At 40.3% G+C, this 15234-nt stretch overlaps 1 protein-coding gene across 3 annotated transcripts in view; it reads left to right on the forward strand.

Annotated features, from left to right (window-relative positions):
• The first annotated feature begins 5725 nt into the window (after positions 1-5725).
• The window catches only part of DOCK8 (dedicator of cytokinesis 8), a 225223-nt gene continuing 215714 nt past the window's right edge, over positions 5726-15234 (forward strand). For 2 of the 3 annotated variants that reach the window (XM_043486612.1, XM_043486614.1), the window contains exon 1: positions 5726-6128. In XM_043486612.1, the coding sequence (XP_043342547.1) occupies positions 6076-6128 (53 nt within the window). In that variant the 5' untranslated portion in view covers positions 5726-6075. Of the gene's footprint in view, positions 6129-7035; positions 7144-15234 lie in introns of those variants that run through there. The other variant, XM_043486613.1, reaches the window with a different exon arrangement.

Consider the following 15234-nt stretch of genomic DNA (forward strand, 5'->3'; position numbering starts at 1 on the left):
CATGTGCTCAGGTTGAGGAAGATGGGGATGGCAGTACCAGACCTGGGAGACAGAATCCTTACCACCCTTTGTCTATATTCTACTGGATAGTCCTTACCATGGATTGCCAGGCGGCACGAGGTATCCCCTAAGACACAATGGTATTTATAGAAACAACACTCACATTGTACTGATTTCATAGGCTTTGGGATAAAGTCTGAATTCTTTCCCAGGACCCTCACATTTAGGTCCTGCCCACCTTCCAAGTTTCATTTCTTGCCTCTGCAGTCTGCACCCTCTGGGCTCCATTATACTTTTAATTCCCAGGGTGGGCAGTGGTATCTCCTGGCTCCCTGCCTTTGCATGCAGTGTTTCTTCTGCTTGGAATATCCTGAATGAGCTCTTCTCTGCGTGCTGAATGCTTACTTGTCATTTAAGACCAGTTCCCATGTCACTGGGTCAGTAAAGTCATTCTTCCTCAGCGTCGATTTCTCTGCCAACACCCTCTCCACCAGAATAAATCATTTCCTGTCTGTGCTTCCTCACTCTCACAGAGTTTTGTGCAGCAAAACATTCCTGATTGTCCCACGGAACTCAAGCCTCTTCTTTCCTTGGTAACATGTATCTTGCTGCTAGATCACGAGTTCTGGGAAGTCACGGAGCAAGTATGTTAATAGTTTTGCCTTTAGTAGCATTTAGTTCAGAACTGACATGTGGGAACCACTTGATAAATATTTGGGGAATTAAAGGACGGTACATAAATGATTTAGGATTCATTCATTCATTCACAAATTAATCCAAGGTCCTTCTAGTTATAAAATGCTACAGCATGAATATTTCCTATTGATGAAATAGCACTGTATATTAGAATATGGCCTAACTTACATTTAAAATACTTATATATAGTAACATAACCACATAAGATATATATCTATATATATACACATATATGTATGTGTGTATATATAGTAGTTCCCCCTTATCCAAAGGGGATATGTTCCCAGACCCTCAGTGGGTGCCTGAATCTGTGGATAGTATTGAACAATACATATACTGTTTTTCCTAAACATACATACTATGATACAGTTTAATTTATAAATTAGGCAAGTAAGAGATTAATTATGACTAACAATAAAATATAACAATTATCGCAATGTACTACAATGAGTTATGTGAATGCAGTCTCCTACTTTTTGCACAAATTTAATGGACTTTTCATATTAATAAGCACATATCGTGTACTATGGTCATAACTTTAGTAGTTTGAAGTGTGACAGCAAAACTAGGATGAATTTCTTTTTCCTTTTTCACAATTTTATGGATAGAATATTCATTCTTACCACAGATCTTAGCAACCTCAACGCGTGATTTTTTTTCTTTTCTTATTAATTTAAGAGTTTTCACCTTTTGACTTAAAAGAAGCACTTTGTGGCTTCGCTTTGGCATATTCAAATTTCAGATAGCTATTCTTGCGTTGTGTGACTGTTAGTAAGTAAAAAGCGAAGCTTGAACACAGGCACTCTGATACTGCATACGATAACCAAGAGAGCTGCTAAGTGACTCCCTCCCGGCAAATACACTGAACAAAGGGATGATTCATGTCTCAGGTGGGAAGGAGCAGGGCAGCGGGAGATTTCATCATGATACTCAGAACAGTGTGCATTTTAAAACTTATGCTTATTTCTTGAACTTCTCCTTTTATATGTTCATATTATATGAGGTTGACTGAGGACAACTGAAACCATGAAAAGTGAAGCTGTGATGAGAGGGACCAATATGTACATAGTAAGGAAGAGTTTCCTAGTTTTATTCTTTTCATATTTGCAGATTTCTTTCGATAACACAAGGAGTGAAGTGGAGGAAATTAGAAGTTCCAAATTCTAATATTTGCACTGTGGCTAGATTTAAATGCTAGCACACAAGTCTTTCTGTATCTGTCTTCAATTACAAGATGACAGTAAAGAGATTGACTTGCTAGCAATAATCCATGTGCTAGTTTGATTTCTCAACTCAAGAAATAAATACAAAACAGAGCTGGAAGACATTAATAAAAAGGTACAACCAAAAAATTCAAGAGCATAAAAAAGGCTCTAACTTTCTCCTGAAAGACACATGAACTTAGCCACTCCCATTCAAGTTCAATTTAACAAATATTTGTTAAATGCCCACTCTATGTTCAATACTGGATGAATTCTTCATTCATTTATTCCACAAGAATTTTTTGAACATTTACATTGTACCAGGCATTACTGCAGATAATAGAGATAGAGAAAGGAATAAAATAAAAATCCCTGCCCTCATGGAAATTATATTCTAGAAGCATAAGAGATAATAAAGTTGCAAATAAATAAAAAATGCAGTATGTCAGATAGTAACAAGTGCTATGGAGGAAAATGGAAGTTGGGAAAAGGCATTGCAATGTTAAGTAGATGGTCACCGAAGGTGATATTTGAGTGAAAGCTAATGGAGGTCTTTTGAGTGAAAGCTAATGGAGGTCTTGAATGACTTGGGTGATACAGAATGAAATGTACAAATGTCACCCTTTTCTGTATAGACCTGCGAACTTTGCATTCCCTGGTGGCTCACAGGTTAAAGCGCCTGCCTGCAGTGCAGGAGACCCAGGTTCGATCCCTGAGTCGGGAAGATACCCTGGAGAAGGAAATGGCAACCCACTCCAGTATTCTTGCCTGGAGAATCCCATGGAAGAGGAGCCTGGCAGGCTACAATCCGTAGGCTCGCAAAAGAGTTAAACACAATTTAGGGAATAAACAGCAGAGGCAAGGGATAGCATTAGTTACATGAAGTGGAGAAACCACTATAAGTCAGTTGAAGAAGGTCACACTTGGTCATAGAGGCTATGGGAAGCCACCAAAGTTAACTGAGAAAGGAAGAAATATGATGAAACAGTATTTTAATAAAATTAATACAGCAGTACAGTCAGTTGGATTGGAATAAGGAGAAGATAGAGGCAGGGGGCCATTTAAAATCTTCTTTTTGTTATCCAGATGTTATAAGGCTGAGTCAGAATGGAAGCAGTGAGAACAATGATATTTATAAAGCAGTGAAGTTTATATAGAATAAATGACAGGCTTTGTTAGCCGATTAGATCTGAGCGGTAAAGAAGAGTAAGTTAGAGCTAACACATTGTAAAGAAGTGAGGAGATGGGGTCATTCTATGACCAAGAACTCTGTGATCCAAACAGGGTATGACTTGCTCAGGGTGTGACTTGATCACATTGTTAGTGAAAACCTGAAGCCAAAACCCAGAATCCATGCTTTACCCTCCATTAAATGATGCCAAGTCTTTTAAATAGCAAGTGGAAAATAGTGCCCCCAACAGAAATGAGTGATTATGGAGGGATAGCAAACTTGTACAATTGAGCAGAGGAGATGGAGAGTTTCCATCTTGTATCTGTGGAGTTTGGAGATATTTGAGTGGAAAAATCTGGGAGACAGGCAACCCTTTAGGGCTGGAAATGCCCTGTAATAGTCTGTGGTCTTGGGCCAGTCACTTAACCTCTCTTAGCCTCGGTTTCTCCTTTCACAAAGTGAGATAATGTTATTAATTAAGGGTTTTTATCAGTTAATTAATATTTGTAAAAAGTTTGAAACAGGCTCTGGTACAAGATAAGTGTTATTTAATTATTTGTTGTAAGAAATAAGTAAGATGCAATGTAAAGAAAGACATTGGCTTTCTGGAGAGGGAAGAAGAAGATATGGGGAAAACTACAGGAGAATTTGAGGAGTCAGACTTTGAGAAGTCTGTCATAGAAGGGAGGGATTTTATAAAGATGAGAAACAAAACCAAACGACACAAAGATGCAGAGAAAGAGGAAGGTCAAGAGAGGCCATACAGTGTGGAAAGAAGGAGGCCTTCCAGAGTAGGTTGGTTTTCAACAGAGTAGCAAGTAGGAGAGAAGCCCTAGAGGGAAATCGCGAAGAGTGAGAAATGGAAGCAAGGTACTACCCTATTTTTCAATTTTGCCATCAATTTGTGACTATACCCAAAAGGAGATAAAATGTAAAAATAGGCATTTGCCTAATTTAGTGGATGACACATTCATGGTGAATTACTAGAAGGCTATTAAATTTGGAGTCATTTCTAGCCAACATTTCTAACCAGGGAGTTGATAAGCTGGAGGATAATCTTGCAGACCTTACTTTCACAATTATGTACCAAAGGCCAAGGTCAATAAGTTGAATGTAGCGTGAGCTGACATGAGATGGGCGATTTTAAGATCTCTCCCTCTCCACACACAAAAGGTTTCCTTGATTGCAAATTCTGAAAATCTGAGATACTTCTACTATACTTTATCTTTGTGTGCACATCAATATATTTTGCTCTATATGTCACCAACACACAGAAACAGAGAAATCCATCTGAAAGGCTGACTTAGTACACAGTGGACTGACGATTCCAGTGTAAAACAATTTTATACAAATCATTTATTTCTTCCCAGTTTGAAGAGGTACTTGAATTGTTCTCTTAGTATTTTTCTATGTAAATCTTTGCTTATAAATTCCAGTGCGGTAAACATACCTGGGAGAATTTTGAAAGTCAGAAACTCCACATTTCAAAACCCTTCTTTCCCTTTGGAAAGGGCAAGGCTATCTCATTTCATAGTCTATGTAATGTTAGACTTATTATCTTTGTCTTATACAGTTCTTATAGGCATTGATGTTTGAAGGGGATAGGAGAGTGATATAATAGCTCTGAAGAATTATTATACTACCTGAGAAGCTGAAACCAGAGAAAGAAAGGTGGTAGGCAAGATACAGAATTCAGTTCCCAGGCATTTTAATATTAGGTGGCAAACTAGGGACTATTGGACCAGCACTATCAAATAGGGATATAATGTGAGCTACATGTGCAATTTTAAATTTTCTTTAATGAGAGCCACATTCTCAAGAAGGAAAAAAAAATGAAATTTGATAATATTTACCTAATACATGCTAAGTATCATTTCACCATGTGATCAATGTAAAAATCAGTGACAGGATGGTCTGCATTATTTTTTCTGCACTCTCTTCAGAATTCGGTATGTATTTTACACACTCAGCACATCCCAATTCAGAATAACCGCGATTGTAAATGGTCCATAGCCACATATGGCTAGTGGCTACCACACTGGACAGTAGAGCAGTTCTGAACCGAACATATCTCGCTTTCGGATTTTTTTAAGCGTCAGCTGGCAAACAGAGGCATTCCATAGGGGGTGCTCTAGTAGAGTAAAACTTAGGGCAAGTCGGTAAGCATGGACTTTTCCACTCCAGTAAGCACTGGGACTTTCTGACTTCTTTCTTGAGTTTGGGGTTGATTAGTACACTTCTCAGCATGCAGCAGAAATAAACAGGGCTGCAGCATACTCTTGAACCACAGGAAAGCGCTGTGTACCGTTCTCCCAGAGAAAAGCACTTACCTCCAGTTTTTTAAAAAAATGTTTATTCCTTGCATGGATTATTACATTTATTTAAGTCACCCCAATAAGGATGACGGATATATCGTTTGCAAAAGTTGGTATGTATCTCGAAGTTTCTACCAACTTTTTTTTTTCTTTTAAGTTGCTTTCCCCCGGGCACGGTGTGGATACTTAATAAGGCCTAGAGCAAAGAATTCCAGGGTTGGTTTCCCGACCTCGCCAATTTTGCGGGGCGGAAGGCGCGGGTTCCCAGCTCTTGCCCACAGGCCCTGGCAGCCTCACAGCTTCGGGCAGATGGAGTTTCCGGCCTCGCTCAGTGGTCGCCGGGTCATCCGCCTGCGCTTCTTTCTGCCTGAGGTCTGGGCCCCGGGGAAGAGCGCGCCGGTGGTGCGAGCATCCGGAGGGCAGCTCCGCGGTGGGCCCACACCCTCCTCGCGCGCCGCTCCCTGCGTCCCAGGCCGGGTGCCGTGTGGCCCGGCTGGCCGCCGCAGCTCTGAGGTTGGGCCCTCCCCCAGGGTGATTTCAGCGCTGAAGGTGGAAATACGGAAGTTTCCAGCCGCGGCTGACAGATGAGGCTCGCGTCCAGCGCGGCATGCGCTGCAGCGGCTCTGCGGAGCGCCGGGGCCCCGCTGTGCGCATCCCGCGACCTTAGAGGCCTACGACCCGCCGGCGCGCCATGGCCACGCTGCCGAGCGCAGAGCGCCGCGCCTTCGCGCTCAAGATCAACAGGTGAGACGCGCCCCGCAGCGGACTCGCTGCCGCAGGGCGGCGGGCGATGGAGCGTGGCGCCCCGGCTGCTCCGAGGTGTGGGGGTGGGGTTGAGGACGACGACCGCGGGCTCCCTGGGAGTCAGCCGGCGGCGCCCCCGAGACCCGGTGGGGCCCGGAGTCCCCAGGCGGCTGCAGTGGGGCCGCTGAGCGCAGTGGCCCGCAAGCTGAGCTCAGTCCTCCCGGTAGTCCTCGGTCACCAGCGTCTCCTCCCGGAGCCACCTCCCCAACCCCGCCTCGCCCGCGCCCTCCGGGTTGACAGGTGGCCGGGCGGGGTAGTGGGAAGGGCGCGGGGTTAGCAGTGCTGGCCCGCCGCCTCCCTTTGAGGCTGCCCTGAGAAGGGGCCAGAGAAGTGGGTAAAATGAGGCGAGTTTTGCTCAGGCAGCTGCTTCAAGACTTGGGTTATTCTGAGGAGGGCTCTTTCCCCTCTCGTTTTATTTTTCCAGAAAAAAAAGTTTGGCTCCTACCGACATCGCTATTTTTATTCTCTGGTCCAAAGGAGCCATGAAGTGGAAAAAGTGATTTTTAAAAAATTCTCCATTTAAATAAACAAGAAAGGAATGGCCTGTGGCTGACATTTTTACATTTCTGGCGCTCCAGTAAAGACGTAAGGACATAGATCTAACCTACCATCCAATTCATAATAAAAATTGCACAAACTAAATGTAAGCATATTTAGTGCTCAAAGTTCTCACCAGAGGTGCTTTAACTGCAGTTTTTCCCCCTCCACTGAAAACTGCTGACAAGTGTTTAAAGACATTTTTGTCGTGCCCTGAGAAATCTAGACTGTCTGGTTAAAAGATAATACGAAATTCATCCTGAAGGGTCAACTTATTATTTTACGGCCCTCACGGGTCTAGGATTAGTCAGTCTTTGAGCCGAGCCTGTGAGAGGCTGGTTCCACAGTCCATTTTTGCGCTGCTAGACTTTGAAGAGGTTTGAACGACCAGGAATTAGAAGCTGGGAATAGTAAGGCGGTAAGGACTTGCAGAGGGCTTGTTGAGCTTTATTGGGCTTTTATTTCCACCTGTTGTGTAGCTGTGAGCAAACCATTTCTTTTACCTTACTATTTCTTCATCTTTAAGCTAGTTTAATTAGTATTGTGTACTGTGTATTAATGTTGTATTAAAGGTAGTCACAGGTCACGAAGTATATCAGGGATTTCCTTGTGGCCAGGTTTTCTCCATTAGGTTTTCATGCCTGTTGCCATGCAGGAGGGGCAATTCGTTTAGGGGCTGAGGGGGATCAAACTGAAGTTCCTGATGGATGTACCACTTGCTATAGCTGCTCCTGTTCTGGCTCTGTGAATTTTAGGTCAGGTGGTGTCACTCTGACAGAAAGGTTGCTGTCAGAGGGGTGGAGTTACTGGAGAGCTATAGGACCCGCACTGATCACTACAGGCAGTCTCTAAAGCAGCAGAGGGGTTGGTGTAGTCTGAGGGTTAAGAGTAAAGGCTCTGGCTGGAATCAGATCTGCTTGCCAGTTGGCTCTGTTTCAGACTGGACATGCTATTAATATTTAACTTCTCTCCACTTTGAGTTTGTGTCTGTGAAATGGGGACACTCCTAGTACCTACCTTGTGTGACTGTTGAGAGGATTAAGTGAAATAAATATATACAAAGTGCTTGTAGTGCCTGGCTCAGAATCAATGTTAAATAAATGTTGGCTGTCCTCATCCACATTACTGTCAGTTTTATCATTGTCATCATCATCTCCATTACCACCATCTTTAAGATCTTAAGAAAGAAAGTTAGAGGGATGGGATGGGGAGGGAGGTGGGAGGGGGGTTCAGGATGGGGAACACATGTAAATCCATGGCTGATTCATGTCAATGTATGGCAGAAACCACTACAATATTGTAAAGTAATTAGCCTCCAACTAATAAAAATAATTGGAAAAAAAAAAAAGAACAAAAAAAAAAAAAAGAAAGAAAGTTAGGAAGGAAAGCTGAAGCTGGAGAACTTCCTGTGCAGAGATCCCTTTGGGTTAGGTGTGATGATGCCAATGGCAGGGTGGAGTTGCCTTGGGGTGGATGTTTTCTCTCAAATGGCTCCCATCTCTGTGCTGAGAATGCCAGACATGCCTTGTGAAACAGCATGTGTGATGGATCTGTGCAAGAAGAGCCCCACTCAAATTAAATAAAATATCAAAGGCTCTCTAATACTCAGGCAAGAATAAGGATTGGATATTCCTGTTTGCAGGGGTTCAGCTTTCCCTTTGGAAGCATTTTGTATATTGGGTAGAGAGTTATGCTAAGGAGCTGGGCAGAAATTAATGTTCGATGCTGTGGATTAATATAGACATACCTAGTATTATTACCATAATATTAAAATGTACCACTTATTGTTCATTTACTATGTCCCATACACTGTGTTATGTGCTTAATGGATTGTATCATTATTATATCATATATTATATTATATCATTAGATTCTTACAAAAACCCTATGAGACTCACCTGAAGTCTCGTATAAAATAGGAAGATGAAGCTTGGAGATGTAGTTGCACAAGGCCATGTAATTTGTTCAAGGCCATGCAGACAGCAGAAGCAGAGCTAGCATTACAAAGTGCTCCAAAGTATTCTTAACTGGTCATGTGCCATTTTGAAATTCTTAAGAATTTCCTTTAAAAGCAAACAAGGAATTGATTTTTAAAAAGACGTCATTTCAGTAGCAGCATTGCAAATTGTTCTGATCAGTGTTTAATATGTAAATAAACCAACAATGTGATGTTCTGCAATTTTGAAGTTGAAAAAGAAAACATTTTCTCTTGCATGCCTATGTACTATTTTTTAAAATAGATCAACTTACGAAAGTAAGGCAGTGTTGAAATATGGCCATCAGTACATTCAGCATGGGTTCATATTTTTTCACTTCTCTACCCCGAATGATACAAACTGCCATTAAAAAATGTTTGTGGGGGTAAAATCAATGTGTTTCCTATCAAGGAAATATTCAAATCTGATATATTAAAATTTTTACGTGTAAAGAGCTCATTCTGCCCACACCAGCCTCAAAAAAGAGTGAACACACTACCTCACAGTAGGAAAGGAATGATCCCCACTGTTCCCAAATTCCGTAACTTCCTGCAAGCAGCATTGCTCAGTCTAGGGACAGGGCCAAAGCAAAGGAGGAACCTGGGAATGCCCGCTAATGCCTATTCCTCCGTGATTGCCCGGACTCTTTCTTTCATATTTTTTTTTTCAAAATTAATATTTATTTTTGGCTGTGCTGGGTCTTCGTTACTGCACAGACTTTTCTCTAGTTGTGGCAGCGAGTAGGGGCTATTCCTCAGTGTGGTGCTCCGGCTTCTCATTGTGATCCCTTCTCTTGCTGTGTTGGAGCACGGGGCTCTAGGGCGCCTTGGCTTCAATAGCTGGGGCACATAGGCTCAGTAGTTGTGGCTCTCAGGCTCTAGACCATGGGCTCAATAATTGTGGCGCATGGGCTTAATTGCTCCATGGCATATGGAATCTTCCTGGAACAGGGATCGAACTCCTGTCTCCTGCATTGGTGAGAGGATTCTTTACCACTGAGCCACCAGGGAAGCCCTCTCCCATATTCTTATGAAGCCTAGATTTCCATGTGTTAGAAATCATCATAGGCCATTTTTTGTTTCCTTTTGAGCACCAAGTATAATCGTATGATGTGATTGTGTGACTTACAACAGTCAAACATTTCTCTAGAACCCACAGTTTAGGGAGATACAAGAGTAAAGATCCACCACTGAATTTTTCTGAGCTTAGATTCAGTTTCTTATAAGTGTTAGATATTTGCCTTCATTTCAATTTAATTGTCGCTGACTTCCTGTGCACAAAGGAAAGACTAGATTTGAATTAGGCAGTTCATAATAATGTTTGCATTGGGGATTTCAGGCACTTCTGCATTCAGTGTCGTGATACAGTCCTTGTATGCGTGCCAAGTCTCATCAACTACCCTTTTTTTCTTAATAGCATTTAGGGCTTTATGTATTATAAAAATTATTATTACTCTTCTGAAAATTCATTAAACAAAATCTTAGATTCTTTCAAACACAGAATAGATACAGAACTAGATCAAATATTAAAGTAAAGGACCTTGGGTAAAGAGAAAAGAAGTGCAGAATGCAGAAAAAACATTAATGATCCTTTGGACATTCAGTTGAAAAGGATAAATAATAATGGCTTATGCTTATATAATGGTTACTGTATTGCAGTCTCTACATGTCATAACTCATTCACCCCTGTGAGGTAAGAACAATTACTGTCTCCATTTTACAAATGGAGAAACTGGGTACAAAGGAGTAATGAAAACTGTTCAAAGTCACAAACAGCTAAGAGCAGAGCTGGGATTCAGATGCAGACAGCCTTGCTGCAGAATCCTCTGCTCTCAACCCCATCTGCCATGCTGTCATCTCAATTTTATTTTAAAATAATTTTTAAAATAATAATAAAACTAGTAATATTTTTTGACTACTTTCTATGTGCCTATTATTGTCTGGACTTTGTATAATTTTATTTCATCATTATAGAAAAGGAACAATATGTGATGTATGATAAGCATCATTAGACAGTGATTTTATGGAAGATAAAACCAAGCATCCAAAAAGACGTATTCCTTTCAAGAACAATCCTAATAAAAGATAATTCTAACAATCCTAAAAAAAAGATACAAATGAATTTATGTATGAAACAGACCCACAGACATGGAAAACAAATTTACGGTTATCAAAAGGGAAAGGGAGGAGGGCTAAATTAGGTTGGGATTAACATATATACACTACTATATATAAAATAGATAACCAACAAGGACCTACCATATAGCGCAAGGAACTATACTCAATACTTTGTAATAACCTACAATGGAAAAGAATCTGAAAAAGAATATAACTGAATCACTATGCTATACACCTGAAAGTAATATGATATTGTAAATCAACTATACTTACATGAAAAAAAGAACAATCTCAGTAACTTTTGGCATAAAGACCAGAACAAGAAGAAGATATTACATTGTTCCTGAGAAGTGTTTGCTGATTTTGTCCGTAAAAATGATGCAAGCATTAAAATACATGTATTCCTATGTCTAAATGCATGTTTGCAGTCGAATAGTGCTATTCTTATACTAGTGATGGCGTAGCAGGGTATGGATGCTTTCAGGAATTACTGCATTTGTCTGATGTGTTCTAGACTGAAGACCATGAGAAGAGGCTTCAGGCAATTACACTTAGAATTTTGGTCTTTCACATTCAGAATCATTGTCGTCTTTTTTTTTTTTCTGAATCTTGGAAAAGCCCCACGTGAACTTTAGGTATCTAGTACAATTGAAAGAACCTTCTGCCAGGGTGAACTTTTCAATTAGATTTTTTTGAGCTCTGACAATTCACATGTATGTATAGAGCCAATGATTACTTCAGCATGGAAAAGAAAGTATAATTACATCATGTGGTTACCTAGGAAGAGAGGAAGAGCTCAGGGAACCAGGTGTCCCATTTCTACTTTCCACACAGAGCTAGAGATGGAATGAGATGATGTTAAAAACACCTCAACCTTCCCTCCTCCTAACAGGCAGGGATGTAACAATACGCAGAGTTCTTGCTGGAGAATGCTAAGATAAAACAGTGCTTAGTTGTTTTCAATGGTGAACCCAGGTGCTTATTCTTGTTTTGGTCAATAATAAGTGGCTAAAGCAACAGGAATGTACTATCCCTGTTCCCACAAATGTTCAGTCTAATTTGTTACCAGTCAGTAGCTACAAAGGTTTTCTAGGCTCCAGGAAAATACAAGAGTTTATATACTGGTTATGTGTGGTTCCTGTGCTTCTAGAATTTGCACTATAGTAGTACACTTTGCTGTTTGGGGTACATAGAATAAAAACAGAATGATATCTCTGAAAATATATAGGAAGGCATCTTCACCGCAGGGTGCGGTGAAATCAAATAAATTGGTAAAGTTGGCCTAGGGTATAAGATCATTATATCATGTCCCACTGTGTTCATATCAAAGGCAGGATTAGAAAAGCAGAAATGGCAATGGTAGAACGAGTGTTTTATCTTTGTTCTATTCTTTCATCTGTGTTCATCATTAAAAGTAAGAAAGTACAACAAGCAAAAATTTATTTTAGTTACAGCTGTTAATATTTGGATGTGTCAATGCATCTTTCCATTTTTACAAAAATAAGATCATACTGCACATCCTGTTTTATGCTGTATTTTTTAATTTAAATATGAACAACTCTCCGTGTTCATCCATGTAGGGCTACATTATAATTTACATAGGCTGTGTAAAATTGTGTTGATGAGGTATGCAGTGGTTTATTTAATTCTCTATGATTGGGTTTTAAGATGGTTTCCAAGTTTTTACAATAATGTACATAGCTTGATGAATAGCTTTATGCATACATATTTATGTGTTAGTGCAAATACTTCCTTCAGATTTCTAGAAGTGGGATTCCTTGCTCAGAGGAAAGAAATATTTTTCAGACTTTTGATACACATGGCTGCATTGTTTCCCAGTTCAATTGTACCTCTTTACACTCCTGCCACTTGCCCTACGAGTTCTCATTTCCTCACATTCACACCCCTGCCTGGTTTTATCATTCCTTTAAATCTTTATTAGAAATCTTGACCCTTTCTCCTTAATGTGTCTTACCCATCCCTGTTCAGTTTCTCTCCAAGATCCCTGTATGATCTCTGAAGTCATTCCTTAGGGATTAAAATAGTTGTACATTTCTCCTTTTCCTTTGCCTTATGTATAACTATCGATGGCTTTAATCTCTGTCTTTCTCACTTTCTGTGAGAGATTCTTTTTGAACAGAAAATAGGTGGATTAATTATAAAGGTAGAGTGTTCTAGCAACTTAGTTCTTTCTTGCTTCTTTTTGAGACTCTAGCTGGCCACACTTTCATTTACTTTTACTTTGCTTGACAATCTAATTCAGTCTACCCATCCTTTACCTAAACTAGTGATCTTAAATGAAGTAACAAACAGAAAATCAAGATCTGTGTTCCTCACAAATATATTGGAGTGGGTAACCTTTCCCTTCTCCAGGGGATCTTCCCAACCCAGGGATTGAACCCAGGTCTCCCGTAATTGCAGGCAGATTCTTTACCAGCTGATCCACAAGGGAAGCCCCTGACATAGCTCAATTGGCTATGTTGTCCCTTGGATCACAGTATAGAGACATGGGCTTCTTTCATGCTTTGGGAGTTTCCTCTTCCTCTGGGATTGGATTTGGGGCTTACACAACATGTTAGTATCACTCTGCTCAGAAACCTCAGAAGGCTTCAGGAGTTCTCCTATCATTCTCATTATACAACAGATAATTTTAACTGTACTTCCCTGTGAGAAGCCAAATGTAAAATAGCAGAAGATTAGGCTAAACGGGAAGTAGATTGAGAAATGCAGAACTGTAAATAATCACCCCCTTCTTCTTCCTCCTATCTCTTGACTTTCTGATGCACAGATAAGTTAGTAGGCTTATAAATCCTAGGTTGGTTAGTTCGATAGTTCATTCATTCATTTATTCACTCCAGCTATTGAGGGTCACTATGTTCCAAGTGCTGTGCTGGGCCCTGGTAATACAAAGGCAAGCAAGTCATGATATTGCTGGCAAAGGACAAAACATTAACTCACAATATGGATCGGAAAAAGATGGAGCTGTCCCTTGCCTCCTAACCCTTCATCTGGATGTTGTGCCTTCAAAGTGGTCCTCTTTAGGGATGTGCCACTTATTCTAATGATACTAGCATTCTCCAAAACATTTTTGAAAATCCTTTTAGGATTCTGCTCAGAGAATGGAGCATATTTATTTTAAAAAATAAACTCAGTGGTATAAAATCTTTTCCCTTTGACAGAGAATCTATTTTTTTCTTGTTTGAAATGTTTCAAAAATAAAGACAATATAGATGATAATATAGCAAGTACCTAAGGGCCCACTGACCAGAGTTAACAAACGTTAACATTTGGTTCTTTTCGTTTTAGATATTTTTAAATGAGAAACTAGAACATTACAGATAAATTTGAAGTCCTCCATTATTCTATTCTCCAATTCTGTTCTCCCTTCTTCAGAGGCCAGGATTATCACCAAGTTTTATATTTAGTGTGTGCGTGTGTTTGTGTTTGTTTGTCGATAAACAATATATTATGTGGTTTCTGGAATGAGCCACAATCATTAGCATTTAAGCAAGCCTGTTAAATTAAATAATATTCGATTGAGTTAAATGGAGCCGTGTTTTTAGATTCCTCTCCAAGCGGCTTTGAAAGCTATTGCAAAGAGGACTTCCAAAAGTGATTTCAGGAAAACAGCTCTATCTGAATAAATCACATGGCACTTTTTGTGTGAATTTATAAAGAACAATAGTTATTTAGATGTATACATTCTGGTAATGTTTTTCAGTCACCTCTTACATTACAGTCACATTACTCATTTCCTGCAATGACCAGGAAATTTTTCAAAAACCTTTTTTTCCTCTATCAGATGAATGTACCTATGATTTGCATTTGACTTCAAATAAGCAATGGAGTTGACAAAATATTTCTTTTTAATTACATGGTTTTTAAAAGCACAGAATAAAGAAATCTTCTCATTGCCTGGACAGTTGGTTAGGGAAGGTATGAAGATTAGCAAGAAGGTATGGTATTTCCTCAAAAATGTTTATGGGGCTACTTGTGACTGAAAGTTGCTCAGTCGTCTCTGACTGTTTGTGACCCCATGGACGATACATGCAGTCCATGGAATTCTCCAGACCAGAATTCTGGAGTGGGTAGCCTTTCCCTTCTCTAGGGGATCTTCCCAACCCAGTTGGGCCTTGGTAAAATAGAATGGTTGGGCTGGATTCTCCCATTTGATCAGGGAGATGTAGCTTCTCTATTGTCCAATACCTCAACTTAGACAAACTGAGAATATCCGTGGAGTAGAAAGGCTTTTTTCCAAGTCTCTGCTTTGCCTTGTGGTTTCACAGGGGCAGTTCTCAGGACGGAGCAGACTCCTTCTTGGAGGGCACTGTTTGTGTTCTCTACGGTCAGTTCTGTGCTGTGTACTCTGAACACTCAGCAGAAGTTGGAGTCTCACCAAGAAGTTACCACCCTGAG

The sequence above is a fragment of the Cervus canadensis genome, chromosome 14 (assembly GCF_019320065.1).
Source record: "Cervus canadensis isolate Bull #8, Minnesota chromosome 14, ASM1932006v1, whole genome shotgun sequence".
NCBI classification, from domain to species: Eukaryota; Metazoa; Chordata; class Mammalia; order Artiodactyla; family Cervidae; genus Cervus; species Cervus canadensis.